The sequence below is a fragment of the Halichoeres trimaculatus genome, unplaced genomic scaffold (assembly GCF_033239565.1).
Source record: "Halichoeres trimaculatus isolate MK-OKI-2021-1 unplaced genomic scaffold, fHalTri1.1 fHalTri1_scaffold_8, whole genome shotgun sequence".
NCBI classification, from domain to species: Eukaryota; Metazoa; Chordata; class Actinopteri; order Labriformes; family Labridae; genus Halichoeres; species Halichoeres trimaculatus.
In genome coordinates this window covers 23,051,481-23,078,007 of record NW_027437186.1, presented here as the reverse complement: position 1 = coordinate 23,078,007, position 26,527 = coordinate 23,051,481, and the positions used below count along the sequence as shown (strand labels likewise).

The 26,527-nt window shown below is 40.4% G+C and overlaps 1 protein-coding gene across 1 annotated transcript in view; it reads right to left on the bottom strand.

Annotated features, from left to right (window-relative positions):
* The window catches only part of ryr2b (ryanodine receptor 2b (cardiac)), a 63,512-nt gene that overhangs the window by 7,422 nt on the left and 29,563 nt on the right, over positions 1-26,527 (bottom strand). Inside the window, exons 56-98 of the mRNA XM_074675785.1 lie at positions 26,312-26,449; positions 26,112-26,189; positions 24,922-24,997; positions 24,719-24,842; positions 24,293-24,408; positions 23,849-23,925; positions 22,904-23,025; positions 22,601-22,650; positions 22,341-22,401; positions 21,740-21,987; positions 21,193-21,274; positions 20,789-20,919; positions 20,328-20,648; positions 20,015-20,252; positions 19,705-19,792; positions 19,521-19,607; positions 19,207-19,368; positions 19,053-19,115; positions 18,358-18,486; positions 16,917-17,029; positions 16,074-16,170; positions 15,039-15,169; positions 14,177-14,228; positions 13,819-13,872; positions 13,347-13,446; positions 12,252-12,331; positions 11,688-11,764; positions 11,479-11,552; positions 11,135-11,215; positions 10,863-10,951; positions 10,542-10,670; positions 10,070-10,174; positions 8,098-8,179; positions 6,732-8,020; positions 6,588-6,649; positions 6,311-6,446; positions 6,115-6,201; positions 5,552-5,764; positions 5,252-5,382; positions 5,050-5,092; positions 1,446-1,582; positions 523-583; positions 36-182 (exon numbers count right to left, since the gene is read on the bottom strand). Coding sequence (XP_074531886.1) covers positions 36-182; positions 523-583; positions 1,446-1,582; positions 5,050-5,092; positions 5,252-5,382; positions 5,552-5,764; positions 6,115-6,201; positions 6,311-6,446; positions 6,588-6,649; positions 6,732-8,020; positions 8,098-8,179; positions 10,070-10,174; positions 10,542-10,670; positions 10,863-10,951; positions 11,135-11,215; positions 11,479-11,552; positions 11,688-11,764; positions 12,252-12,331; positions 13,347-13,446; positions 13,819-13,872; positions 14,177-14,228; positions 15,039-15,169; positions 16,074-16,170; positions 16,917-17,029; positions 18,358-18,486; positions 19,053-19,115; positions 19,207-19,368; positions 19,521-19,607; positions 19,705-19,792; positions 20,015-20,252; positions 20,328-20,648; positions 20,789-20,919; positions 21,193-21,274; positions 21,740-21,987; positions 22,341-22,401; positions 22,601-22,650; positions 22,904-23,025; positions 23,849-23,925; positions 24,293-24,408; positions 24,719-24,842; positions 24,922-24,997; positions 26,112-26,189; positions 26,312-26,449 — 5,961 coding nt within the window. The remainder of the gene's footprint in view (positions 1-35; positions 183-522; positions 584-1,445; positions 1,583-5,049; positions 5,093-5,251; positions 5,383-5,551; positions 5,765-6,114; positions 6,202-6,310; positions 6,447-6,587; positions 6,650-6,731; positions 8,021-8,097; positions 8,180-10,069; positions 10,175-10,541; positions 10,671-10,862; positions 10,952-11,134; positions 11,216-11,478; positions 11,553-11,687; positions 11,765-12,251; positions 12,332-13,346; positions 13,447-13,818; positions 13,873-14,176; positions 14,229-15,038; positions 15,170-16,073; positions 16,171-16,916; positions 17,030-18,357; positions 18,487-19,052; positions 19,116-19,206; positions 19,369-19,520; positions 19,608-19,704; positions 19,793-20,014; positions 20,253-20,327; positions 20,649-20,788; positions 20,920-21,192; positions 21,275-21,739; positions 21,988-22,340; positions 22,402-22,600; positions 22,651-22,903; positions 23,026-23,848; positions 23,926-24,292; positions 24,409-24,718; positions 24,843-24,921; positions 24,998-26,111; positions 26,190-26,311; positions 26,450-26,527) is intronic.

The following is a 26,527-nucleotide window of genomic DNA, read 5'->3' as shown; positions in this document are numbered from 1 at the left end:
CATTAAAAACCAGGGATCAAAGAGAGATAATACACCTGTTTTCCATTGTGTGTGACGGAGGAAAGGATAGTGCGGAGTGTTTTAAAGCCCATAGCGATGTCCAAAAGGTGGGCAGCGAAGAAGAAGTTGTTGTAATGACCCAAAATGGACATGGTCATGTACCAGGCCAAGTACAAGAAGGACTAAATACATGGAGATGGATATGCACACATTAAGACAGGAAATATAGATTACACAGACAGATAGAGAGACACTGTGGATTTTAGATAAGGCTGAACCACAGGATATTACTGCTGTCACTCCCCCAGCATATGCAATTAACTCAGAATCAAGCTAAATGTTAGCAGGACAGAGCTAATTAAGCATGAGTCGTGCCATATCAGATACACTTCTCACACACCAATCATATTTTATTATCTGTTAACATTAATTATAAAGAGTGACACTTTTATCTTGTCTTTGGAGAAACAGAGAAACAGAAATGGGATAAAAAAAAATCTATTTTGGTCAAGCCAAACTTACATTATCAGTGAAAACAACTCCAAGTTTCCAGACCTGGTACTTCACGTCAACAGAGTTATATCTGAAATAAACAGCGGCATCACAAAGATACATGATGGCAAGAACAGGGAAAATAAGGTCAAAATGTCCACAGCTAAAATCAGACCCTATCGCAACAGTGTCTCTTCTTGGGATGCTGGTCTGTTCTGTGGCCAAATCTCAGAATGTCCTGTTCTTCCTCAAGTATAACATAATGTTCCTCCAGGACCTTCTTTTGTCCACATTTAGGCAACAAACACAACCTTACTCTCTCTTTCTCTCTCTCACACACACACACACACACACACGCACACAATATTAGCCAAATGACTACGCATTATGGCAAAGGTTATAAATAACCAACTAGCTTGAGTATAGCAACAAGAGCACAACAGTAAATAAAGCTGTGGTGTTCATGTGTGTGAGTGGCACTTAACTAGGATTCATAATCACCTCTGCTGTGAAACAAATTAAAGAGAAAGAAAAGTATTGATTACCTTATTTAAATTACTTTCCTTTTCAATCAATACCTTGTTCCTGGTATAAAACATACAAGAGGCAATCCTCCAAAGAACAAGCTGCTGTTTGTGCAGCCACCTGCTCCCTGAGCACTGGATCACCAATGAAAGGCTGGATGATTTATAATTTATGACATGATGTATACACTATACAAGAATAAAAACACTATTCATAAATCCATTGAGTTCTTTTCCATTGCTGCACTTTGCCTTTGAATATATAAACAAACAAAATCAATATAAAATTCTTTTTTTTTGAGTCAATACCCTGCCGTGCTATTGTTCACTAGTGCACAAAAGACAAAAGAAGTGACAGACTGGGTGGTTAACGTTCCCCCTGAATCCCTTATGACGGCTGAACGGCATGACTTATGTGTCTCTACTCACAGAGCACCCCAGGCTGTGTCTCTCCTGAGCCTCTTCCTTTCCTTGCTCTTGGAGCTGAAGTCGAAAGCGGCTTGGTCCAGACCCAGGAGTTCACTGATCTTCTCACAGCCATAGAAGTCGCCATACTTATCCATCACCTGACAGGATGAAATAATAGTGACTTAAACAACAAGCCCTTTCGGAGTCTTTTCATCTGAATAACCAATTACATGGGGGAATTATTCTGCACCATCTGTGCCTAGTGAGGTGGCAGCTCAGTTCTGCTGACAGAGAGAAGGTGCTGATAATGAATACTGAACAGAAAGTTCAGGATTTTCAGAAACCTGTACTGCTGATGCATGCTGTACAAGGACATTAAGACCACATCTCCCTACTCATGCAGTGGTATGTGTGCAAATGACTCAGGTCCTTCTGGTCTGCAATGTTTTTTTTTTCCTTTTTTTCAGCTATCATACAGCATATAAATTATGCGTATTGATCTCTGCTTATATCACAGTCTCCATCTCCACACTGAAATGCATATGTAAGCTAAACTACGGCTATGAAGGAGCAAAGTTTGTTCATATAGAGTTTAGAACTTTATGTCTCTTGCTTTATTGACCAAAATCAAACGCCAAACACAAAGTCAAGCTTTATTAAAGTGCCACTTTTTATGATAAACATTAGCAATGTATGGAAAGTAGTATCTACTTCTTCCAAACTCAAAAGTGGATTACCAGAAGCTCTTTAAGGCACTATGCCATTTCTTTTACTACTAGCTCTTAAACTGATGCAGTAAAGGCTATAAAATACAACATGGCAGTGCTGGACAAACTTTTAAGCAAAGCAAGAGGCAAACCTGGAGGCAAAAAGGCTGAGGATAATGTTAAACAGTATTATGAGACAAAGTCATTAATGACAGCTTGGTGCTGCTGTGTGAGCACCTGTAGCTCCAAGGAAGTGCCTCGAAAGTGTGCGTTAGTTTCAAACAGATTCCTGAACTACCTTGCTTCGACAGAGTTCTTTAGTGTGGCAAAGGTTTGCTGAGTTCTGAAAAGAGTTTATCTTCATTTACAGGTGAGTCAAAAATAAACCCACACTCAGGTTGTGGCTCTGCTGATAAAGCAGCGTGCCAAATCAATGCCCCTAATTCCCTAACAGTTCTCAGCATTCCAAGATCAATTGTCTTTTAATTAATATTAGTGTTATGATGGTGTGTTCTGTGTCCCCTTTCTCCCTGCAGGTGATCTAATTAAGACAACAAGATTCACCTGGTCTTGGGTATTTGAAGGCTCACTGCTGCCTACAGTAGTGATGATGAATTTGTAGCAGTGGCTGCCGCCTTTCATATCTAAGGGGATGTTTTGTTATGATTTAGTCCTTAGTTGATCATTGTTCGACTATTTGTGCCATTAAGTAGTAAGTTATATAGCTACACGTTTTTGGTGATTTCTTAAGGGTCATTTTGTGTATTTCTCCAAAGTCCTGCAGAGCCTCCTGAGAGCGAGGCCTTCTAAGTTTGCTCAATAGGCTCACATTTAAGCAATGATTACATTTCTGGTAATCCTCACTTTTCATCAAGAGCCATTTTGGCTCAGATGCTTGTGATTACCACATAACCATGCATTTTATGTGTGAGGCTAAATCTAACACAAAAAAAATGAGACAGTTAATAGTAAGCACAGAACTTGTTACCAATGTTGGCATTTTAAAGACCATTTATCCTGTTTCTAAGTTCAAAACAGCCTTATCAGCCCAAATCTATAAATCTAAAGACCTTCACACATATTTGTATAAATGCTGTACAATTAATAAATCAATAATTTCTATACTTTTATAGCTTATTTCTTTCACTTCTGTGGTTTATATGATGTTTGACACTGCATGCCGTTAAACAGAGCCTCGTAATTTATTTTGTTTTTTTCTGAAGGACCTTGTTCACTCATTGTTTATCTCGAAAACAACTGTAGCCAGCAACCGAGTCCACACACTTGCTACTGCTCATTGAGACAGGTAATAAAGTCATAAATATGAATGTGATTGGCTGATAATCTTTGTGGGATGGGGGAGGGGAAGCTGGATAGATACAGAGTTGTAAGTAGATAGAGTTGTGTTATTTCTTCCTTATTCTTTCACAGATATTTACATTTTCCATAAGCTTGGCGAGACACTTATTGAGGGCTCGTGGGGTACCAGTAGCTTCCTAGCTACCTGTTGGAGACCACTGCTTGAGGGCACCTTTGTGGAATCTAACACTTGTTCAGTGAGGAATTCTAATGCTGTTTTGATGAGTTACATGCTGACATGCTTGTTATGTAAGAAATAGAAAAGTGCAGTCCCATTCCTACTAATGGCGTTTTGAGCCCTTGTAGCCTCCTGCAGTTAATCACTTTCCAGCTGTTATATGCAGCTGATGTAAACAACTCCCTACATTTTCTCCATGACCAAAACTGCCCAACAATTGCCCTAATCTTTTAAAAACATGCGATGGGGTGCTGGGTTGACAAGGTGGGCCCCAAACCCTTAACTGCTGTCTTCAAATACCACACAACAAGTGATGCATCACCACTCTCCATGGCTGGGGAGTTCACTCTCCATAAACGGGCACAAATCCATGCCCATGACGGATGAATGAGATACTGTTGCTCAGCAGTCTTAAGCGTAAGCAACTACTGCCAAGAGGTTCTCCATGAGAGGTAGAATATAAACATACAAGCCGGCAATAAGACAATAAACCAATAAATTAGCAACCTTATCAGAACGTTGACATTTTCAAACATGCGAGTAAGTGCCAACAACCGGTTTGCTTAATATATATTGGGGCTAAAAGAGAAGCTAATACTGAAGTTTGTTTGAGTGACTGTTAGGGTTCCCATAAGGTCACTTGTCCTTAAACAAAGTTTCATTTTTTAGGAAATATCAAGAGATTCCCCCAGTGTGGTATCAAAGTATCACTGACTTAAAAAAAACTTTCTGTGCATTAAAGTGACTTCTCTTTCTCTATAAGGAGCATTATGCTGTGTTCTGTTTTTGTATTTTTATCCCAGAAGCACCAGGAAGTAAAAAACATACATGGTCATCCTTTTGGCCATCTCCTCTTTCCAGACCATTGGGATTGATGAGATGCTTCTTCAATGCCTTCACTTTAGGAAATTGACCCGGAAAATGCTTCTTTGACGACATTTGAAGGCTTCAGGGTTTTAATTGTTTTAATGTCTGCTTCTCCTGATTTAACACTTTAATCTGTGAGCTAAAATGGGTTACAGTTTCTTGTTCTGATTCAGAGTATTTCAATACTTCATCCAACTATAATGTGCTTTCAAAAGACCAATATGGAGTTCCTGGAATTTAGGAATAATTTAATCTCTCATTTGTCAGCAGATAAAACCAGAAGTGGAAAGTGGAAAGAGTGGCAGTGTCTCTTGAGTGAAGAAAAGAATCAAATCATTTTTGATACCTGAGAATGATTACACATGCCATTAAACGGTTCATTAAACTTCATTTAGCTCCTGATGCGGCATCACTGAGTGATATATGCCCTCTGCTACAGGCATGGTTGAGCACATCAGGAACAGAACGCATAATTTTTTTTAAGCATAAAAACTCACCGCTTTATAGATCTTACCTTTCTCTTCACAAATTTATCCCAGTAGAATCTTGGAAATGAGCTGAAAAAGAAAGTACCAAGCATCTGTAACCAAAGAGTGAAATATTTCTACATGACTTTAGGCATCAAAGACTTTTTCAACCAAAAGTGTACAAGATGTTTTCTTTGTTTAAACATCAACATGTGATGAGCCTTGTGGACTGTGTGACTATGAACATACGGTGTGTTAATAATGAGTCGGTCCCATTGCCCTTTGATGTCCTCCTCAGGCGGCTGCTGTGTAATATACAGCCCGTCAAACTCAAGCCTCCGTGCCACTTCTTTCTCACGTTTGAAGATCACTAACGGCACCTGCCAGTCACATCAATGACAGTGGTTGCTCATCTTTTTCATTAAAAGGGACAGAAATTCAGAGAAGCAACAATATTATTTGGAGATAGATACCATCTATCTGATGGGAAGCAGTGATTCAAAAGTAAAATGAGTTCACCAAAAATCAGCATGAGTGCATGTGATGTACCTTTAGGCAGTAGTATCCAATAATACAACAGAAGGAGATGACTGTGTGTGCTACAGCCAGGAAATGAAGCGACGGCTCCATGTATCCACTGCTCTCCTCCAGCACAAAATAAACTCTGCTCTTGTTGTCATCTTCAGCAGCATGGCTCAGCTCCTCTGTGTCATCGGATGTGATCACCTCTCCCTCTTCTTGTGAGGCAGGCAAGAATGAGACCTGGGGAAAAATGGGGATAAAGTCAAAGTGATTTCAACAAATACAGTGCCAATGCTATTCAAATGCACTGAACCGAGTGTGATCAGTTTAATATGCTTTATCAAGTGTTAAGAAGATTTGATTTTAGTTTTAATAGATTAGATGAGCTGATCTGGTTATGTGTCTGAGTTCAGCAGCTCTTGTGGATAATACTGGCTTTCCATGTACATTTTTCACAGTAAAAGGTTCCATACTCTGAAACTAAAGCACCTTAAAATTGCCCCAGCTATAATATCTGAGTGAGTGCACTTAATTCTCTTTCACGCCACAATAAAAGTGGTGTTATTTAGAACATCTCCCACAGCACTCACCTTGTAGAAGAGGAGGATGAAATTGATTGCAAAGGCAACAAACAAAGCCAGCAGGCGCATATTGTAAAAATTCCTTGCAAAGTAATTCTGAAGAAAAAAAGAAAAGACACTGGTGATTTTTGTGTGTTTTTTGTCTCTCTCAAGAATGCTTTTGCTGGTGTATGCAAAGCAATTGTACAAAATGTGCATATAATACCAGAAGACTCTTGTTCTGAGTGCCTATCGTCTCCAAGAGAGCAGAGCGTTGGCTCTCCAGCTCTTCTAAATTGTTAGAGCACTTTTTGGCTCTTGATTCTGCCTCTGTTGGCTCGTTCTTTTCAGAGTCCTTCCCTCTGTAAACAGGACAGGCCAAAATAGGGAAGGTTAAAAAGCTTTACTGTGACAAGGAATCAAACTTTAGAGAAAACAGTACTGCACATGGAAGTATAGTTTTATGTAATCAAAATACTTAAAAAGAAGAGCAAGACACCCACTTTCCTGAGAGTGTTTTCTCATCATCTATATTTTCTTCTGCTGCAGTGTGAGCCTCAGGTTGCTGTAAAAATAAAACACTGAGCGTTAAAGATTTAAAACCAGTTATGATGTCTGTTACTAAAAAAATACAAATGATTTCATACCATTCTCTGATGTTTCCCTGACAAATCTACGGTGGAAATTGTTCTGGAGGCTGCGTTGAACAGGTCAGTGAGACTGGCAGTGAGGTCTTGTGTTAGAAGTCTGTACTGACCTCCCTCTTTCTTCACTTTAAGGCCAAATATGTTTGACAGTACATCCAGCTCCCTCGGGGAGGTCACAGCTGCCTCCTGCCCAATCTCCTTCAATTCTCTCTGGGGAGACGAGCTGGCAGAGTACTTCCTCAGCTGATCCACACCACTTGGCACCTCCATGACCTCATCAAGAGTTGGTTCCGGGATCCCACCCAGCAAGTCTAATATCCTCATCCGTTTGGCTCCCTCTATGAGCCCACCACTCACAAAGGCTATGTACAGCACATACAGGATGCTGCGAAATATGACACAAATACACCGGACCTGAGCCAAAACTATGCATCTGAGGAGGAGCACAGCTGACAGGAGGACATCCTTCGTGGTCATTTTCATCAGCGATTTCAGGTTTTTGACCGAAACTACAGAAATCAACAGTAACATCCAGTGGAAAATGAAGAATCTCCCTTTGTTGTCATGATCTTCCTCTTCACGTCCTTCATCTTCTTCTTTTTCGGCACACCTCTCTCCAGTGTCGGAGCCAGATATCTGAGCAGCAAGCTGCATCTCGAAGATGGTGTCCTCACAGAAATTAACAAACATCTCCATTTTCTCCTTTTCTCCGCCCTCATTAACCACATCGAAGATGAACTGCCTTTTGGACTCTTTGACCTGAGGCTTCTCCCACTGGGTGCGGCTGGATTCACTGATTTCAAAGTAGACACGCTCAATGCGCTTGCCGCTGCCAAGGATCTCTATGCATCCCAAATAGGGCTGAAAGTACTTCAGGATACAATCTGCTAGTTCCAGGAATGTCTTCAGTCTTGAATCGTTTGGCATATGTTCAGATAAATTGGTAAGGAGCACAGCGATGCTAAAACCAATGTCTTTGGCTGGCTCATGGAAGCCATCCACAAAGGCCTCGTAATAGACGATGTCACTGTCACCGGCCTCTGAGCAGGAGAGCAGGAAGTGGATTTCAGTTGGGGAAAAGCGTTTGCAGTTCTCCATCGCTTTCTGGAAATCTTTTCTGGAGATGCAGCCCTTCCGATCAGGGTCGTACTCTCTGAAGGCATCAGAGGATGTGAGGTCTTTGAGTTTGAGGAACATGTCAAAAAACTTCAGGATCATCTCAACATTGCCTGATGATTCCACCAACATGTCCACCATCTGCTTTCCAATGGTTCCATTCACAACATTTCCTGCAGAAGACGAAGCAACATTAACTTGGAAACTTTGTTTCAAAAACAGGAAAAACACATGTACGTTGAAATCTCACCCTCTAACATGGACAGCAGAAAAACAACCATGTCTTTTTGTAGATCCATGAGCTCTTTGAGGAGTTCAATCTGCCGTGAATCCTATAAAAGACAGGATAGTAAAAGCTTCACTTTTAGAAAATTTGATTTTTATTCTATATTCCATCCTATATCTACATCATATAATTATAAAACCCATAACCAGGAGTTAACAACATCCAATTTGCACAATAAGACTTTGAATAAATGTATAGTGAATATGCAGAATAGAAGTGTGAATAGAAATTAGCAGTTGCTGCGTTTCCAATTTTACCTAAAATTGCGCAAACTAAATACCGCAATAGAAATGATAATGGAAACGCCAAATTAAAAAAAAACTCAAATTTTAATAAAAGTTTTTCACTCTCATGAGTAAGTTATTCAGAAGTTTTGATTTTGAAGTTTATCGCAAAATTGCAGCAGAAGCACCTTATTAGCAGAAACATGTCACGCTGTCATAACAACGCACCTCCCTCACCTCCCCAGTCATGATCCTCTACCAAAAGTCTCTAGTTCATGTCCACTGCCACACATATGGACTCCATGGACCAGTGTTCATATTCTAAGAGCTCTGCTGTAAGTTATGTGTTCAGTGCAGATGTTTGCATTTTTGACTGTCCGTAGTGAAGGCATCAGGAAAGCTGTGAGTGGGTCAGAGTGCAGCGGGAGGGAGGGGCGGAGGTGTGTGTGTGTGAGTGAGAGAGTAGGCAAGCTGGAAATTATAGTTTTCATTCAATGTTTTGTTCGTGCCTGTTTTGAGTTGGTGTGTTCAAAGCTGACAGTTTGGCCAGAATATAAAAACACTAATGTTCAACTATAGTTGTAATGGAAACACAGGCAAGCAGGGGTGAGTATTGGCAAGAACCTCCCGATACAATAAACATTACAATACTTGTGTCATGATACAATAGTAGTAGTATCATGAGATCACAATATTGTGGTATATTGCAATATTCTGCTGTTAAGAAAAAAATAGAGATGATGTTTATGCAAATTCAAAACATTACTGACTTGCTCAATACAAAAAAAAAAAAACATCATCAAAATTTGGAATTGATAATTTTAAATATACTTTGCGATATTTATTATACAAGCTATTGGCAACATATTGGGTAGTTGCTCTTCAGCACCATCTAACACCGTGGAAGTGCAGAAGTCTTCTTACTTCTAATTCAGCTAAAATATGAATTTTTGCTTTTACAAAAATATCAATATTCATTTATTTCCTGAATCACATATCCTGTTCAGGGTCGAGGGTGGCTGGAGCCTATCCCAGCTGTCACTGGCGAAAGGCGGGGTTCACCCTGGACTGGTCGCCAGTCAATCACAGGGCTGACATATAGACAGACAACCATTCACTCACACCTATGGACAACTTAGAGTGTTCAATTAACCAGATGAGCATGTTTTTGGGCTGTGGGAGGAGGCCGGAGTACCCGGAGAGAACACAGTAAGGTCCGCCGACCAAGCTGGGATTCCAACCGGTGACCTTCTTGCTGAGAGGCTGCAGCGCAAACCATTGTGCCACCGTGCAGCCCCAATATCAATATTAGGAGCTAAAATATCAATACTGTAAGAGGTCAAAGTATTGTGATATATTGCCATACAGATATTTTGACTACACTTCTACTAGCAAGGTACAATTGTGCTTAAATTTTCAGAAATTTTGCTTTTTTTTTGCAAAAAGGTGTAATGGAAACCCAGCTACTGTCAGAATCAGAGCAAACAAGGCAGCTTTTAGAAACAGAGCTTGTTTCAACCACAAGTAGACAATAAAACTGACGCTTGCTACACAACATGTTTTGTGGAGCAGCTAACAAGGGAATGCACAATTCTTGGTGCCATTAGCGGCCACAACAGTGCAGCACGACCTTAAGAGTCAGAGATTGCAAGTTTCTGCATAATTCTAGGGGGAAATAAGCAAATTAATGTTCGTGAATCAATGTCTCATACCTTAGAGAGCTTCATCTGCATGTGGGCAAAGACGTGGAGGAATCCCACAACAGCATCCCACAGGCGACTGTGAGCGAGACTCTGCTGGTTCCCAGTACAAGGGCCCTAAACAAACACCATGACACAGTGAGCTACATCATTATATTGACCACTGAAATGAGTGGAAAGCTGGTTTTTGAATAATACATAAACCATTATTGATCTTGTTATTATTTGCAGTTATGAAGGAGAGAAGGGCAGATTATTATAAACCTTCACTTCAGTATACCACCATCAGACCAGGATATGAACAGAGGAGGAAAATCTCAGCTTTCTTACAGTGTAAACAAAGACTCACAAATTAGAATCCTTGTGAAAGGAAGGATGCTTTGCAGGAGTGCAGCATCCGATGTAATTACGCTGAAAAGGCACAACTAATGAAGTGGTTTGTGAGTGTTTATTCAGGCAAGCATTGTGATGGAAACTCACTGACCTGTATGTACTCCGTGAGTGTGTTGAAGACTTGTTTGGCCACTTCAATGGCCTTTGAGAAGTTTTGTTGGCCGTGTGCATCAATCACATCTTTCCCTGAGTAATACCAGTAAAAGTCACTGATTGACTCCTGCAGAGAAGCAAAGTGGAAGATTCTAAAATGATAATCCAGCATTGTGACCACAGGCAATCTTATTTTATGATGAATTTACAACTTAATAAATACTCTAATAAAGATTTGCAGTTAGCATCAAAGCAGGATGTTAGTTTAATTAAGTTTAATGATTAAATCTCAGTGACAGTGGACATCATTTAACTGTACCTGCACTCTCAGTAAATAATCAACAGTAGATATGATGATGTTGACAGTGGTGTTGTTTCCAGTTTGGGTTCTCAAATAATTCTGGAAATCTAACACATGAAAAGAAAGTATGAGCATGTCAAACAGAACAAAACTGAATTGTGCATCCCGCTTCTGTGTAGAGCATTTTATTAGAAATGGATATAAGCAAGAGTAAATGCAATGTGTGTGGTGCCTTGTAAAGACAGATATCGATGTAATGTGGGGTTTGCTATATCTTTTCGACAAATAACCTGAGTTGTGTCCTTCACACAGCAGCTGTAAAAAGCGGAACAGGTCGCAGGTTATGGTTTTGTCAGGCATCACCTTCTCTCCTGAGAAAAAGATAAGCAGGGTAGGGAACATAAGGTTGCAGGTAGAGAGATGGAGCAGTTCTGAATGAATGGAATGTAAGGTAGAGGCACATTAAAGTAGACAGAGGTTGGTCAAAGTGAATAAGGCAGAGGAAAAGAATGAATTCAGAGTGGGAATTTAGATTGTGTTCAAGACCAGAGATCTCACAGCAGGCTCCTCTACTGACATGGCTTTACACATACACAGAGAAATATATTTTTTGGAATCCATATAAATACAGTACCTGATCTCTCATCCATGGCCATGCCTAATCCTTCAGCTTTGTTCTGCCTCTCAAATGCATTCAGATCTAGAACACTGGAAAGCAAAAAGCACGCACATAAAAGGACAGGGAAGCTTCAGCACTCAGCACACACTGTTTTTTATCACACAGAAGATGAAGCCGGCCGATGTTGGTGACATCTGACCGAGAATTTTCCTATACTCACTCACCTACATGACAGCATGAGTCCAGCCATGCTCTGAAAGAAGCCAACATCTCGTCTCTCTCTCAGATAATCCAGCATTTTCTATCCAACAAAAGCATCAAAGACAGTCTGATAAAGGGAGGGGGGCTCATCTGAAGCTGGTATGATGTGGTTAAAACATTTTTCAATATGCAAGCTTTGTTGCAGAGTGTCAGGGCTCAGTGTTAAGACAACAAAGAATCTTAAAGTAACACGATCTGAATTGGTAAAAGGAAAAGCTGTTAATTTGAGCCAATTGATGTGGCATTTGTGGAATGACTTAACGACCCCAAACAAGAGCCAGTGTCAGAATGAGCCGTTTGACATTGGCAGAGAAGATCTGGGAACTTTTTCTCAGGCGCAACCCACACATTGTTACTTAAAGTGTTAGCCAATCAGATTTCACCTGTTTATCTTTTATGTGTATAATACAGTGCATCTTACGTGGTATGAAATCATTCAGGAATATACAAAAAAACATCTTAAGGATCCCAGGACAAACAAGTTGTAGAGCATTTTGGGTGAAAAGTCTGTGCAGCATGTGTGGTACCTGTTGAACAACAGCATTCCCTCCATTGAGAACAGAAATTCCCAGCTTCAATGTGGGAGCAATCATGGTGCCCATGGACCCTGATGAGATGTCAAATGGATCATAATCATATTATACACTTAAAGGCAGGGTTGGCAGTCCTGAAAAACTGGCATGAATTTGAATGTAGCATCTCAACAGGACTCCGCCTAGCCCCTCCTCCCCCTCCACTTGGTGCTTCCTCAAAGCAACGCCCCCGCTTACATGCACGTGCGCCGCTGATTGGCTACTATGATTGTGAATGACTGAAAGACGGACTCAACACATCATTTTATGTTTGGCACTACGTCGAGTCAAGTCTTATTTAGAGGTAAGGAAACACCAAAACGTTAAAACCAAAAGTTTAAAAACAAATTAACAAACATGACTTTTCCACTTTTACCTGTGACACAATATCAGGAGTAAAGCTATAATATAAATAGTACTTGCACATTTTCGCTGAAACATACTAAATATCACATTTTTTTTTGCTTGTCAGAGCCCTTGTGCTGAGAGTTTATTAGACTCTGATCCATACTACAACCCAGAGCCACGTACCTCACCGGGTCAGAGGGGACAGGCCTGGGGTCGAGCGAGAGGGGCAGTAGTTAGAGGCAGGGGAACAGAAAAAGAAAAGAAAGCCTTTGACTTTTTTTTCTTGCTTTGGTTAGCCGGAGGAGCGGTTACCAGTAATCGGGGTATGGGTAGTTTCTCTGCCATTCTTCTGCTAAGTGTGAACGTGTACACCGCTAAACTCGGGAAAAAACGGCAAGATGGGATTTGATTGGTTTAACAGATTGGATCCTAATTGATGTGATTGGCTGATGTTTTCCTGGGTTTTCTCCTGCTGTAAATAGCAGATATTACTCGCTCTTATTTAAGAACACATCATGTATTGCTTGCCATCAGGACATATGGACCATTTTAACCAGTGTAACAAAAAGTGTATCTCAATCAAACTACCAATTATACCTTTAAAGAAAAAATGCAAAGCACAAAAAAGCTTTAATTTGTAGTTCAGGAGTCTCTTGTAATCAGTAACTTGTCAATATGATAAAACAGTTGGTCCTTTCCTACCTTTACTGGCACTGATGGTTCGTAGGACCATCTCGGAGGCTCCACGATGGTGCAGTCTGGCCTGTTGGTAAAGTAACTTCTGTTTCTCCATCTCTTTCTCCTGCACAGAAGAAGAGTCATGTCTCAACTAATAAAGCTATCAAATTTTTAAATCAACATCTTTAATCATATATAGGTTGTTAAAGCAAAATTTTCCTTGCACACTCGAGTCATTTTCTTTAGAATCTTAGCAGTGATTGTTAACTGTCCAGCACAGATGACCGCTCTAATCTGTCAAAATTTTCTCTACTCCTGTGGCCTTGCACAGTCAGAACACACCTAATTATGGAACATTTGGACAATCACACAAAATTTCTCAGCATCCTAAGTTGTCTAAAAAGGTCAACATGACCTGCGGGGTGGTGGGGATGTAAAATATTATCTGGATGTAAAAAGTTAGAATAGCACAAAAAAATCTATCATAATAACCCACTTCAAAGCTTTCAGCCTCCTGCTCTTCATCACCAGCATCCTCTCTGTGGCAGCTCTGCCAAAGCAAATATTTAACACAGAATGAGAATAAAAGGGGAAGAAAACAGCACAAAGCTTTCATTCGATACATGCTGATAATGATGTGACACAATGACAAAAATAAAAAAGATAAAAGTATTATCATCTCATAAAAAGTTATTTTTTATCTTCAGTACAAGGTTTATCTTCCTTTTAAAGTCAAGACAACATGAGTTATAATAAGCATTCAACACAATAGCCAGTTAACCTTCATTAATGTGTGCATGATTTAGTAAACAATGCAATGCATGAAATGAAAACAACTTTCTGTCTTCTTTTACCTTTGCCATAATAGCAGCGTAGGACTGATACAGGCTGTCATTTCTGAGCTTACTGTAAACAGGGAAGATAGATGAAATCATATTAGTGCGTGTCATTGTATGCACAGATGCAGCGCTCTAAAAATAGATGGTCAATGACAGATGTCAAGGCCAATATGTATGTGATCCTCAGCAGATCTATTCACAGTCCCTGAACATGATCCCCTTGTTTACAAGGTTGAGTGCAGCATCACCTTGAAACGCCCTGGAGCTCATTGTGGAGCAGGAGGTGTGACCATTATACCCATGAGACTGCTCAGTGGCACAGAACATTTTTATTGACCACTACAGTTCACCTGAGGTCTGTGCTACGAATAAAGATCCTCATCAACTCATCTGATATGCTCCAAGGCTAGATAAGAAATGAGGAAGTCTGAAAACATCCTCTGTTGACCGTCAGTTTCTTTTGATCCCTGAGTTGGTACTGAGATGTGAAAGTGGAGAAGGGCCTGAGTGTTCAGAGACCAGCGAAACACGGCTCCTCAAAGTACTTAAGGGGTACTATGGGCGCAGTGAAATGATATCAGAGAATTTCAGAAAAACTGAAAACCTTGAGGAAACTTTTTGTTTTTGTCTTTTATTTGTTTTAAACTATATAAAAAGAGTCTATGAGAAAAGCAAAAGTACACATATCTCCAGGTTAAACCTCTGTATAATTGTAACATATCACAGGTTGTAGGGTTTCATGAAATAATTACTAAAGCTGAAGGACAAAAACAAAAACTATGCCAGTATCCCCTGTCTTGGTGACAGATCAGAGCTGTAATAAAAGTAGAATAGGTTTTTTATTGCATGTAATCTTTTATAATCTACACACACACACCTTCTTTCTGTCAAGGCGCTTCGACTGAAGAGTGTAATGAGTTGTAGGAGAGGATCGATTGGTTTGGCACCATCTTTCACATCCTTTTCTTCCTCTTTGTTGCCTCCACACAGCTCCATCACTTCTCCCCTCTAAAGGACAAAGCAGGACAAAGAAAGAAAGGGACAGACAGAGAGGGAGAAAGCAAAGCTGCTACTGTGTTTTCTTACATTAAGTCACACACTGGCCTTCTACTGGTGCCAGACTATGGTTTACACAACCTTGACAGGATACACAAATATATCGTCATGATTGTGTTTGTGTGCACAACGAAGACAAACATTTTTATCTGAAACTTGAGATTCATGTACACACAAGCAAAAGGCCTTGCTTATGTTTTACTTTCTCTGTAACGTTAAATATTTAAGAGACTTTCCTGCCAGGAAGTGCGCCCTGTAGGCAGTGCTGACTGCATGCTGTAACTGCTCCATCATCCTGTGAACCCCAGTCCAAACTCTGTGCTATAGTGTGAAGTCTTTGCTCAGGTTCACATTAAAAAACAAGATTTCAGAAAAACAAAACAAACTTTGTGATAAAGGCCAAACTGGTGGTGATATGACTCTGACACATTAAACAACAGACATTTCTTCATTTTAGCCTTAATCAAAATACATTATTAGTTATATTTATACTATTACATGTTTGTAAGGGGCTTTTAACCAATGAATCCCAAAAAGGGGGGTCACACTATTTTTAATTGCATGTTACATCTATTATTGTAAAATCATAAACAAACATTTGGGTAACATCTTGTTTCAAACTATGAAAATAAAAGAGGTTTGATCTGTTTTCCAAATGTCTAAGTAGCCACATGACCCTTCCAATTTTTTTTAGAAGTATGTGCACTTAGAGAGACAAGATTCAGACACAATGAAATCCTTGTCTGTTTTTGATGATACAATGTGAAGAAAAACATCCTTAAAAATATGTTACTCTTGGTTGTTTCACATTTATTCCAAACCATCAAATCTTGATATGGCTTCTTTTGCCACTCACAGCTAAATCCTCCACAAGCTTCTCCTCAAAGCTGTGTTCCTCAGCAGATATCCAGGATTTATTGTAGCCTTGGAGAAACAGGTTGACAGCCCTGTGCCTGAGGAGGAAGAGGAGTGTAGAGAAGAAGGCACAACACACCTTTATATGAATTTAAATAAGACAAGAATAGTAGACAGGAAACTATTTCAAAGCCCTATGATGGTAATCCACATTCACCTGTTACTCAAAGTTTTTACGTCAGCTCAAGGTGATGATGGTTAAATTCCCTGAGTGTAAAAAAAGGAGCCACTCCTCAGCTATATTCCACAAGCACCAAAACACAAATCTCATATCACCTACAAACCACAAGCAGCCAACACGCTTTTATATGCTAATGAGCTTGCTCCCTCTGGATCTGACATGTCTGTGCCTAATTAGGTTTTACATTACCGCTCCATCACAGGAGTGTCACCTGCATAATGCAGAGTTGCCATTTACACACCTGAAAAGGTCTGCAGTCCTAAGGTGCTACTGTAAAAGTTCTTCAGAGTATTCATCCTCTCTTTGCCTGAGGTTGAGTAAAATGTGATGAGGCTGATTTTCCCTTTTTTGAAGAGTTTTCTTAAAAGAGAAAAGCTCTGCATTGGCCCTCCTTTTATTATTTTTACCCTCCATTTTAAGCTTAACTGTTTTAATAGTGCACACACCTTTACAGAAGGTGAAAGATCAAATAAAGCTTAAAAGGTGTGTTATTAGACAATTCTTTCTTCCTTACAGGGTTCATTCATTCAGTGCACGGTGTGTCACAAATATTCCATCAACAGTCAGGAAGAACATTAACAGCACTTCAACACATGAGTTTACCTGGGCAGATTGTAGAGGGGGACCATCCTCAAGCAGGCCACCACTGCTCGTTTCCTCTGTTTGGATAGGACCTTGTGCCAGGCAGGTTTTTTACTTTTCTGAGGGTGCTCCACCTTAATCAGAAACCAAAGACTTGGAAATTAATAAGTGCACATGAACCTTAACTGCCCAAGGCTCCTCACAGTTACTTGTCAGGGTTCCTCTTCATGGACTTGCCTTGTACTTATCATGCATTGGGACTGCAGGCTTTACCCTTGATCATAATATATTCAAATTAAATAAGTGTTTGGAACAAGAATACCCATTTTCTTATCCCTTATCAAAGGCATTGTAATATCAAACAGCACACAAGAAAGTTAATTATCAAAAGCTTCAAGGAATTAATAAAAAAATCAGTGTAGCCCGGGGGCCTGAAACTCGAACAACCAAAATACTTTTATGCAGAGCTGCACTTCTGAATTTATCCAGACATTACCTGGCCTGAATGGAGCAGGTAACAGTCCAGAGCATGTTACATGAAAAGTAGAATTCCCAGGAAGCTAAATTGCATTTGACACAAAAGTATTTTTTCTGTGAAACATAACTATCAGAGCAGCTCTGGACAATGACTCAACCTGAGTCCCCTGACATCTTTTTAGAAATCATACAAAATCACAGCAACACTGATAAGTCTAACACTACTTTCACTTTAGAACAGGGGTGGCCAACCAGTCAGAAACCCAAAGCCACAAAATTACCGTGGTACTACAAAGAGCCACATCACACATGTGGTCTTACAAACACACTTCCTCTCACACATAAACCAAATGACATAAAATGAAAAGCAATACATTTCCATCCATCCATCTATCCATCTGGATAGCAATGAGCACATGAGCGATTGAGAGGAGCACATGAAGAGAAATCGAAACTTAAGTATCAATCTCATCACCCAAGTATTGATCAATACTGATCTCAACATAGGCATCAATATTTTAGATTAATCAGCGCACCACTACTCATAACACTAAATATATCCATATATATTTTTCATGAATGGATCGAAGTGCCGCATACTGAAAGGCAAAGAGCCACATGTGGGTTGCGAGCCACAGGTTGGCCATCCCTGCTTTAGAATATTGAAACCATACACAGAGTTAAGATGGTAATAAAACAAAATGATGACTGTTTAAAGGTACATTAGGTACAAAAAATACTTTCTTAACTTTTTAAACATTACAAAGTCCTTTTTAGCTGACATAAAATATAAACTGCATTTTATACATATTGAGCCATTTTTATGGTCTTTTTCTTTAACAGACTTTCGGTACAGTCCGTTTTTTTTTTTGATAGACTTTACAGTCTAGTGAACTAAAAAAATAAATAAAATAATAATAATAATAATAATAATAATAATAATAATAATAATAATAATAATAATAATAATAATAATATATCTCACCTGGTCCAGGTGATACAGCACTCGAGCTATTTCCAAAATCCTGTCCACAGTCCTCTGAGTGTCTGCGATGGCCCCAAGCTGCTGTGGGTGTTCTGTGTTAAGGCTCTCATGTTTCAAGCTGTTCATTGCCTGTTCCAAGAAGAAAGAATGTCCCAAGTATTTATTTTTGTTGACGATATTTCTACTGAATAAATTATTCTCTAGAACAATTTCAGGAGAGGTATAAGTCCAAATAGGTTTAAAGGATAAAGAGGAAACAAATTAGCAGTTCAGTATCACAGACTAAATGAATGAGCATGTTCTGAAACGAGCAGACGGACAAACGTTATCAAAGAATTGAGTTGTTTCCCTTTCTCTGTTGTGTCTAGTGAATCACAGTCCAAAATTATTTTATCAAAAGAACAGTGTTGGATAATCTGGACTAACAGAGCATTCTTCACCACATCAATAAATAAGTTACATATTTACATGATGAGGAAGTAAAGAGATGTTTTACTCTTCTGCTCTCGTAAGGGTCAAAATAAAGAAATTTCTTCAGTGTCAGTTTTAAAAGAGATTTTTGTTATGTTGTAAAAAATGGTTAAGGTGTTGGTGCAGGAAAGTGATACAATTCTAACTTCCTTTTGGTTAAATCAACTTTAAACTATAAACTGTTAACGAAACAGAGACAATAATGTATTGACAGTCATGATTACCTGGTTGTGGAGCTGTGTTAGGCATTCAGAAACATTCTCTCTAATCTCATCCTCTGTGCTCTTCTGTGGAAGACAAATATTGGCTCAAGTTAAACTCTTACAGAGAAATTTTCAGAGTTTCTGACAGGAAAGTCCATGTTCCTGAACTACCAACCTGAGTGAAGCCTTTCTTGGCCAACATAATGAGGCTCTGGTCACTAAGAAGACAAACCCTCAGTCCCACAGGGAGCAGTCTCTTCATGGAAGCCACAATGAGAGAGGTGTGAGTTGAATAACGATCCCCCTTCCTCTTCATCCTCCTTTTCTCATGGTCAAACTGACAGTTGAAAAATGTGAATTTCAACAAGTTTTTCTTCATCTTAAGAAACTTCTCTGTCACTAAAATGGAACTACCAATAATGCCTACAGTAAAGAGATAAGAATATCTAAAGCAACATGTGACTAAAGCAATATCAGAACCTTGCTGACCTTGGACAAGTTGTCTTTGTTGACGAGGAAAGCCAAGTTGTTTATTTCATTTTGGACCACGTAGTTCTGCTCATCCCATTTGAAATTCTGTCACACCAAATAAAGATGAATCAAAACCATAATTTAACTTAGACATAAACCTGAAAGATGAAAACAAAACAGCACTTCTGTGTGACATCCTCACATGAGATTTGGCCCAGAATATAAAGACCTCTGCCACCATGCTAAACAGCTGCTCAGCATCAGGGTTTGGCTCCTTCAGCCAGCTGGCTCTGAGACAAGATGAACCCAAATATTAATATTTCACAATTTATCCCTTCAAAGTTAGACATCGGCCTGAAAACAAAAAATGAAGGAGTTTTTACATAACACACTGGATTACACAGGCCAAGTGACAATAAACTAACTTTCACAGTCCATAAAACTTAAGACCTGCTGTTCTTGGCCTCAATAAATAAACTCGCTCATCTAAGCCCCTCGGTTGCATGCCTTACCGATTAGAATCCACAAATGGGATGAGCAGAGGGTAGAAGGCATAAAGGTCTCGCACCAGAACGGCAAACTTCTCCTGAATTTGCAGCTCTGCTTCAGAGGTATCACACCCTTCAGCTTTTATTTGCTCTTCCTCCAGCAGAACACATTCAGCCCTCTTCCTCAACTTCTCCATCAACGGCAGGAAGTGGCTCTTCAGCAGCCCAGAGTGGGCTTTGCATATGATTGGCTGAGAAAAAACTGAAAGGCACGGCAGGGGTTAAAGGAGAAAAGAGGTAGAATGATAGGCATCAGTAGTGTGAATGATCATAATACCCGCCAACTGTTTCATCCAGTCACCCTGGCTAGCACCCACATGGTTGTGGATTATACGGAGAATGTGACCAAGCAGGTCACTAGCATGCTGAGGAGTGACAGAGGTACAGATTGGGCTGTCTGGCTGTCCCTCAGGGCCCCAGCTCCACCAGAGGGACAAGTAGCTGCACAGCATGGGCAAGGTGACCTCAGTGATGTGGACGTAGGGGGCCTGGCGAGCTCCAGCACCAGCGCCTGCCAACTCCCTCACTTCCCTCAAGGCCTGCTCCAGAGATGGCAGGAGGGGACACATGTCCTCCACCTGCTCGGGCAGCCCCAGGTCTGTAAGAAGCAGTAAAGAAAAATGAGATGGAGAGAAGAGAAAGGTCGAGTGTGAGTCTACGAGCTTTCAAACAGGCCTGAGATTAAATGGAGAAAAAGCGATAAATGACAGCGTGTATGCAATGAGATCTTTTTATTACCTTCTCTCTCAGTAGCACTCATGGTGTTGTAAATGGAGCAGGGGTTGTTTGGATTAAAGGAAGGCTCCAGAAAGCATACAGGGAAGGTCCCAGTCAGGGCTGCCAGACAAGCGCCTGCGGCTGGCCTCTGCCTGAAGGGAAATTTTGTGTTATGGCGCGTAGTGCACTGATAATATACCAGCTTAGCATCAGTATCTGACAATTCTTGCCCAGTGTAAGTTAAATTGTGCAAGATGATTAATAGCTGGATAATTAATTAATTGGATTTTTGGGTTAGAAAATCAACTTGCTTATATGTGTGTGTTTGCTGTAACCCCAAAGCATATGCAAATAAAACAGAAGTGCAGCCATTTTAAAAAGAAAGTCATGTAATTTGAGCAATCTCATTGTAACAAAGGCAGTACCCCTCCATGTAGATGCTGCTGCTGGTGCCCAGTGAGTACAGGCTGTTGAGGATCCTATAACAGGACACCTGGATGCTCCCCACTGGAAAGACAAAGCGACGCTCAGAACTGGGATCCATCCAAGGTTTAACTCAGGACACCAAGTAGAATCAGTCGACAGCATACAATCACAGAAACATCGGCTAGCTATGGACTGTGATAATGAATGATTCCAGGCGGGTCAGGATATGAGTGACATTAGTGAGAGGGACAATATGCTCCTGCTGCTCTGTGGCCATGACAGAGATGCTTAATGAGAGCCGGTTTCAAAAGATGAGGCAGGTAGGGAGTAGAGGGGAGGGTATCCTTGAGCGGCTGCAGGGGTGTGAAAACCAGCTGTTCATCCAGCATTGTGACATACGGAGGGGATTACAGCAGACTACTGAAAACGTGCTGACAGTTTGAGCTTGGCTGTGGTGAGAGAATACAGAGAGGGACCTTATCCAGCTAAATCCACAGCTGTGTGCCTTACTTTGCATTATGGTGTCTTAAATTCAACTTCTCTTACGGAGGAGGTCTGCGCCGTAGTTTTGGATGCCAAGATGCTGGAAGAGAGACGTGAGGGTTGGGATGAGAATGGAGGTGGTATAGCTGAGGACCTTTGCCACTCCTCTAGCCTGTTGACTCCTGCTCTGAGGCAAACAGACCAAAGTGACAGAGAGGTTTTCCACCGTCATCTCCAAATCAGCTGCAGCTGCCTCAAAAAATGAATGCAGAGAGGCTTGGATGGACTCTGGAGCTGAGTTCATCAACGACCTAGGACCAGAGGTGGAAAGAAAATGTTTGTTGGGAATGAGCAATAAACTTAAAATAGATTTTACTAATTAATTCTAACAATCAATGATATAAAGTAATGGCCTTTAATGAGATGTATCAGAAAGATCAAAACAAAATCAATCTCTGCAGAGCCATGTTTTTACTTTTAGTATCATACATCAGAGCCATTGTCCCTTGAGAGTAAAAGTGATATCAACCACAATTTGATAGTATCAGTGTATCAGTGCCTCAATTACACCAGTCATCTCATCTTCAGACGGGGGTGATGTGACCACAGGCAGAGCGAAAAAGATTGATTCAGGCAGAATGTGACTTTAGTGCCATCTAGCTACCTGGCATCCAGAGCCTGAGCCAAAACACGGAGGCAGCTTGCAACTTGTGAGGCTTCGTTACCTGGGCAAACACACACAGGGGGAAAAACAATGTCAGACACAGAGAAACATGGCTGTTGCAGTGATCGTGCATAAAGACTAATGTGATTAAATAAAGCTTTAATGATTAAAAAAAAAGTACAACACAAAGATTGTAAATGCAACGGACAACCAAAACCAGAAAAGTTAGGAAAATAGTTTTTATTCCACACCATCCTTACCAAAGAGTGAAATCCTGTGTCTCACTAGAGCCGCAAGCTTACAAAAGAGGCTGGATATGAGCAGAAAAGACAAGAGTGATGAAGAGTGGGGAGTGGGAAAACTAATAACCAGACGTGAAATAAGAAGAATGGCAGCACAGAACAATGAGGCTTGCTCTGATAAAAACTCTTCACTTCTTATGCAAAACATGTCCATCGTTTGTTCCTATAGTACCACAATCTGAGTGAGCACAGGAAAATTTTGTAACACTGCTTGTGTAATCAAGATAAGACTGCATGTTTTGATTTCTGGATGATACATACCTTGCAATCATCTCTTTTTCTCTTTTGGTGGCATAGCTTTGATTACAGCTCAGGGGATGGGAAGTAGACAGAAAATACAGACGGTGGCTCTCCACATATTGTTCCAAAAGAGGAAGGATGACCTGTTGAATTAACAGGCAATGACGACATTAAAAATCAGAATATACTCCGTTCGTCTCATCTTTTCCTCTTTTATCCAAATAAACAATTTTAATGGCAGTAGATGCTGATTCAAGTAGCAAACTTTGGAGATCTTTTCTATCAGTTTAAAACTTAAAATAAAATACTTGGGCTGATTTGAACCTCTTGTTATCAAGTGGTCAAAGTGCTTTTTATAAGCTTCTCCCTTGGTTTGAGCTACACCAGCCTGATTAAATGGACTTCACAGATACTCAACACTGACCCCAAGGGCAAGGATGTTAAATGTTTTGCCCTCCATTAGCTCTTCTTATACAGCACAAGCAGTTCATTGACAAACACACAGACGTACAGATAGATGCATGGACAGAGACAGGCGCGTTTGTGAGTGTGAAATTGAGTGCGGGGTGAGGGGTGTAGAGATCTGAGGCATGACTGTTCTCAGTCTTGGCTGACTGGGTCTGACTCAGGGAGTCCCATCAATGAGAAATAAGCCCCTTTCACACGTCGGCTCCTTGGAGCCAGAACTGTGTGGGAAGCTTTAATCAATGTCCTGGCGGCAATTGACACGCCCACATGGATTTCCAAAATGGTTAAATAAATTATGCTGCCACGAAGGGGTTTTACTCGGAAGGGGTGCCCGCAGCAACCCTCTAACAAAGCCAATTAGAATACTGAAATGAAAAAGAAAAGGCAAGGAAAAGCATAGCAGGCAACACTGGGAAGACTTGATTGGAAAGGGGATCCATCAGTGTTGGAGATTCCATGTCAGGGAGTGGATTTCAGCTGTATTGACTTGAGACAGACCTTGGGATAGAAATGTAAAGGTTGCTGGTGTGGAGCTATCTCGCTTTTAGACATCTGTCCTCTGGCTTGCATCACCTCTGGAGTACAAAAACACATACACAAAAACAAACGAAACAATGAAATATGGAATATTTTTCATCAGCGACTTACATGTGACTAAACTAAAACACATTTCTTTTCTTTTTTTTTTATACAATTTAGTAAGTATTAAATACATAGACCTGAAATGATTTGTTTGAAACAGTTTAAAACAAACCTATTCTGATGCAGACTTGATTATTATAAGAAATGAAGTTGCAGAAATTACTATTCAAGGCAGTTCACCAGGCCAAAACTAGTTCAAATCTTACAGAATTAGATTGATGTAAATATGTAAAATCAAAAACCTTCAGTTACGTCATTATAACCAATTGGACTTTATAGTAATGAACACCAGGATGTTACCTAGCTCCAACATGTGTTCTTGTGCATCCTCAGTATGAGACATAAGGTGCTGAAGAAGAGTGTAGCCAAAGCAGCTGGCAACAGAAGGAAAATCCAACTCCACAGTCTTAGGATCCCTGTGGAAGAATTAGAATGAAATGATGACTCCTCAAAAAGACAGAGGACTGAATCCTTAACAGTTATGTAATCAGGACCATAGAGGAGATAATGCTGTGCTATAAAAAATAAAGAGGCATTGCCATCTTCCAATTTACTTCTTATGCTCTATATCAGGCTGTGACCTGTATTTGAAGGAAAAAGAGAGACTGGTGGAGTCGTATTTCTGTGATTGCTCTGCAACATGAAAATGAAACTCATTTGCTATCCATCTCGAACACACTGTAATCATATTGCCTTCATGCAATCATGCGCTCATTCTACACTCACCTCCACACAGTGTAGCCATTAAGCTGAAGGAACTTGAGGACGTCCTGGGCTCTGTCTCTGAACTTAGTTTTCTCTTTGGCAGTCAGGGTGTCATATGGTACCAGCATGGAATGGCCACCCCCTTCTGAGAGCAGAGATGAGATGAATACATCGCACTTAAAAAAAAAAAAAATGTAACAGCTGCCGACACCAAGGTATGGCACCTTTACTCTCGAGCTCTAATTTCTTCCTCTTAGCCCATGCATTGTGATAGTTCTCAGCCAGCTGTTCAGCCATAGCCTGCAGATAAGAAAAGAACGGGGGAGAAAAAAGGATTTACTTTTTGATCTCTGGCTTGTAAATTTTTCTGCCTTTTTTAAGGTGTAGTAATTCTAAAGGGGTTCCAATAACAGTTAATAACACCAGCTCCTTTCACTTCCTTTTCAGCCACAGACAGAGTTTCAAAAATTCAGGAGGACAGTCTCTGTGTCTTCAGGAAAATATGCCCTGTATCTTATAAAGTAGTTGCAATGTATTTTTTTCCACACAGACTGATGGAAAGTGAAGTTTAACTAAGGTTAATGCAACTATTTTGTCATGCAGTGTTGAAAGCTCTTATAAAAGGTGAGAAAACAGTCTGGTTGGTCTCCTGTCTGCTCTGAAAGTCATGGAGGTTAAAAAATAGCCACCACTCAAAGCAATCAGCAGTCTATTATCAGTCGGGCACAGAAAATTTGTCTGATCCAGCATCACAGTGTGTACAGTTCCAGCTCGGGCCATCTGTTAGAAGACTCAGGGTCTCACAGGGCAGGCTGAGACGCTATAACAATGTATTTCTGCCAGTGTCAAATATGTCAACCTAATGCAGGATGCAGACCATGAGAGTGGGTAAACATGCCCCTGATGTGCGTGATGTGTGTGAGAAACAGTAACAAGGAAGCTTTGGATTGCGGAAATTGTAGTAACGGGGGTACTTATTGCGATTTCTGGAGAAGAGCAAGTCAGTGTACAACTGAGTATTTTTTGTTACTAAAATGCATTAATTGAAAAAATTCAGATGAGTTTCACAATCTGAAAACTCAAAAACTTTATGTGTAAAAAATGTGTTGGATAATTTGGAAGTACACCACAAATAATAGCTCCTTTGCTTTTATTAGATAACACAACTAAAGAGACAGGGCATGTGAGGAGAAGGTAGGGAATGAGACATTCAGAAAAGGGTGGTGATGAGGGATAATAGCCTCTGATTATTAAGCGCCTGTTCTACAAGCTGAGCTAAACCTGAAATTCCTCTTTGTGTTATCTACAGCTGGCCAGCCCTGATACCTCTGAAGGCAAGTTCCAGGTTTAAAAGTAAAATCACTTTGTCTCTACTTTATTGGTCAATAAGGCTAAAAAGCCTTCAAGTGCTTACACATTGGTCCCATGATAAGGTGATGCTGCTCATGTCCAAAGGTTTGGGGCTGAAAGTCGAAGCTCCTTCAAATGACAGCTAGGACACAAAACAAAGGAACATGTAAAGCCCAGCTGGGGAAAGAAGAATTTGTAAATGAGAGCGCCTTTACTAAAAGACACTCAGAGATAAAGTGACCCTGGTCCTCTGAGTACACATACCTGCCCAGACTGAGAGACTCTGCGTGAGCAGGTTTGTGTCCCAAATGCATCTCCCTCTTTAGTCCTTACTATTGTCCATCCAAAGGCCAGCATGCTCTTTATTGTCTCCTTAATGGCCCAGCGGTATGCTTCCTTCTCCTGAAAAACTCAGAAATACAGAGAAACTCTGAGGTCAGACTGAACTGAGCGGGTCATTGCAGGACAACACAGAGAAAC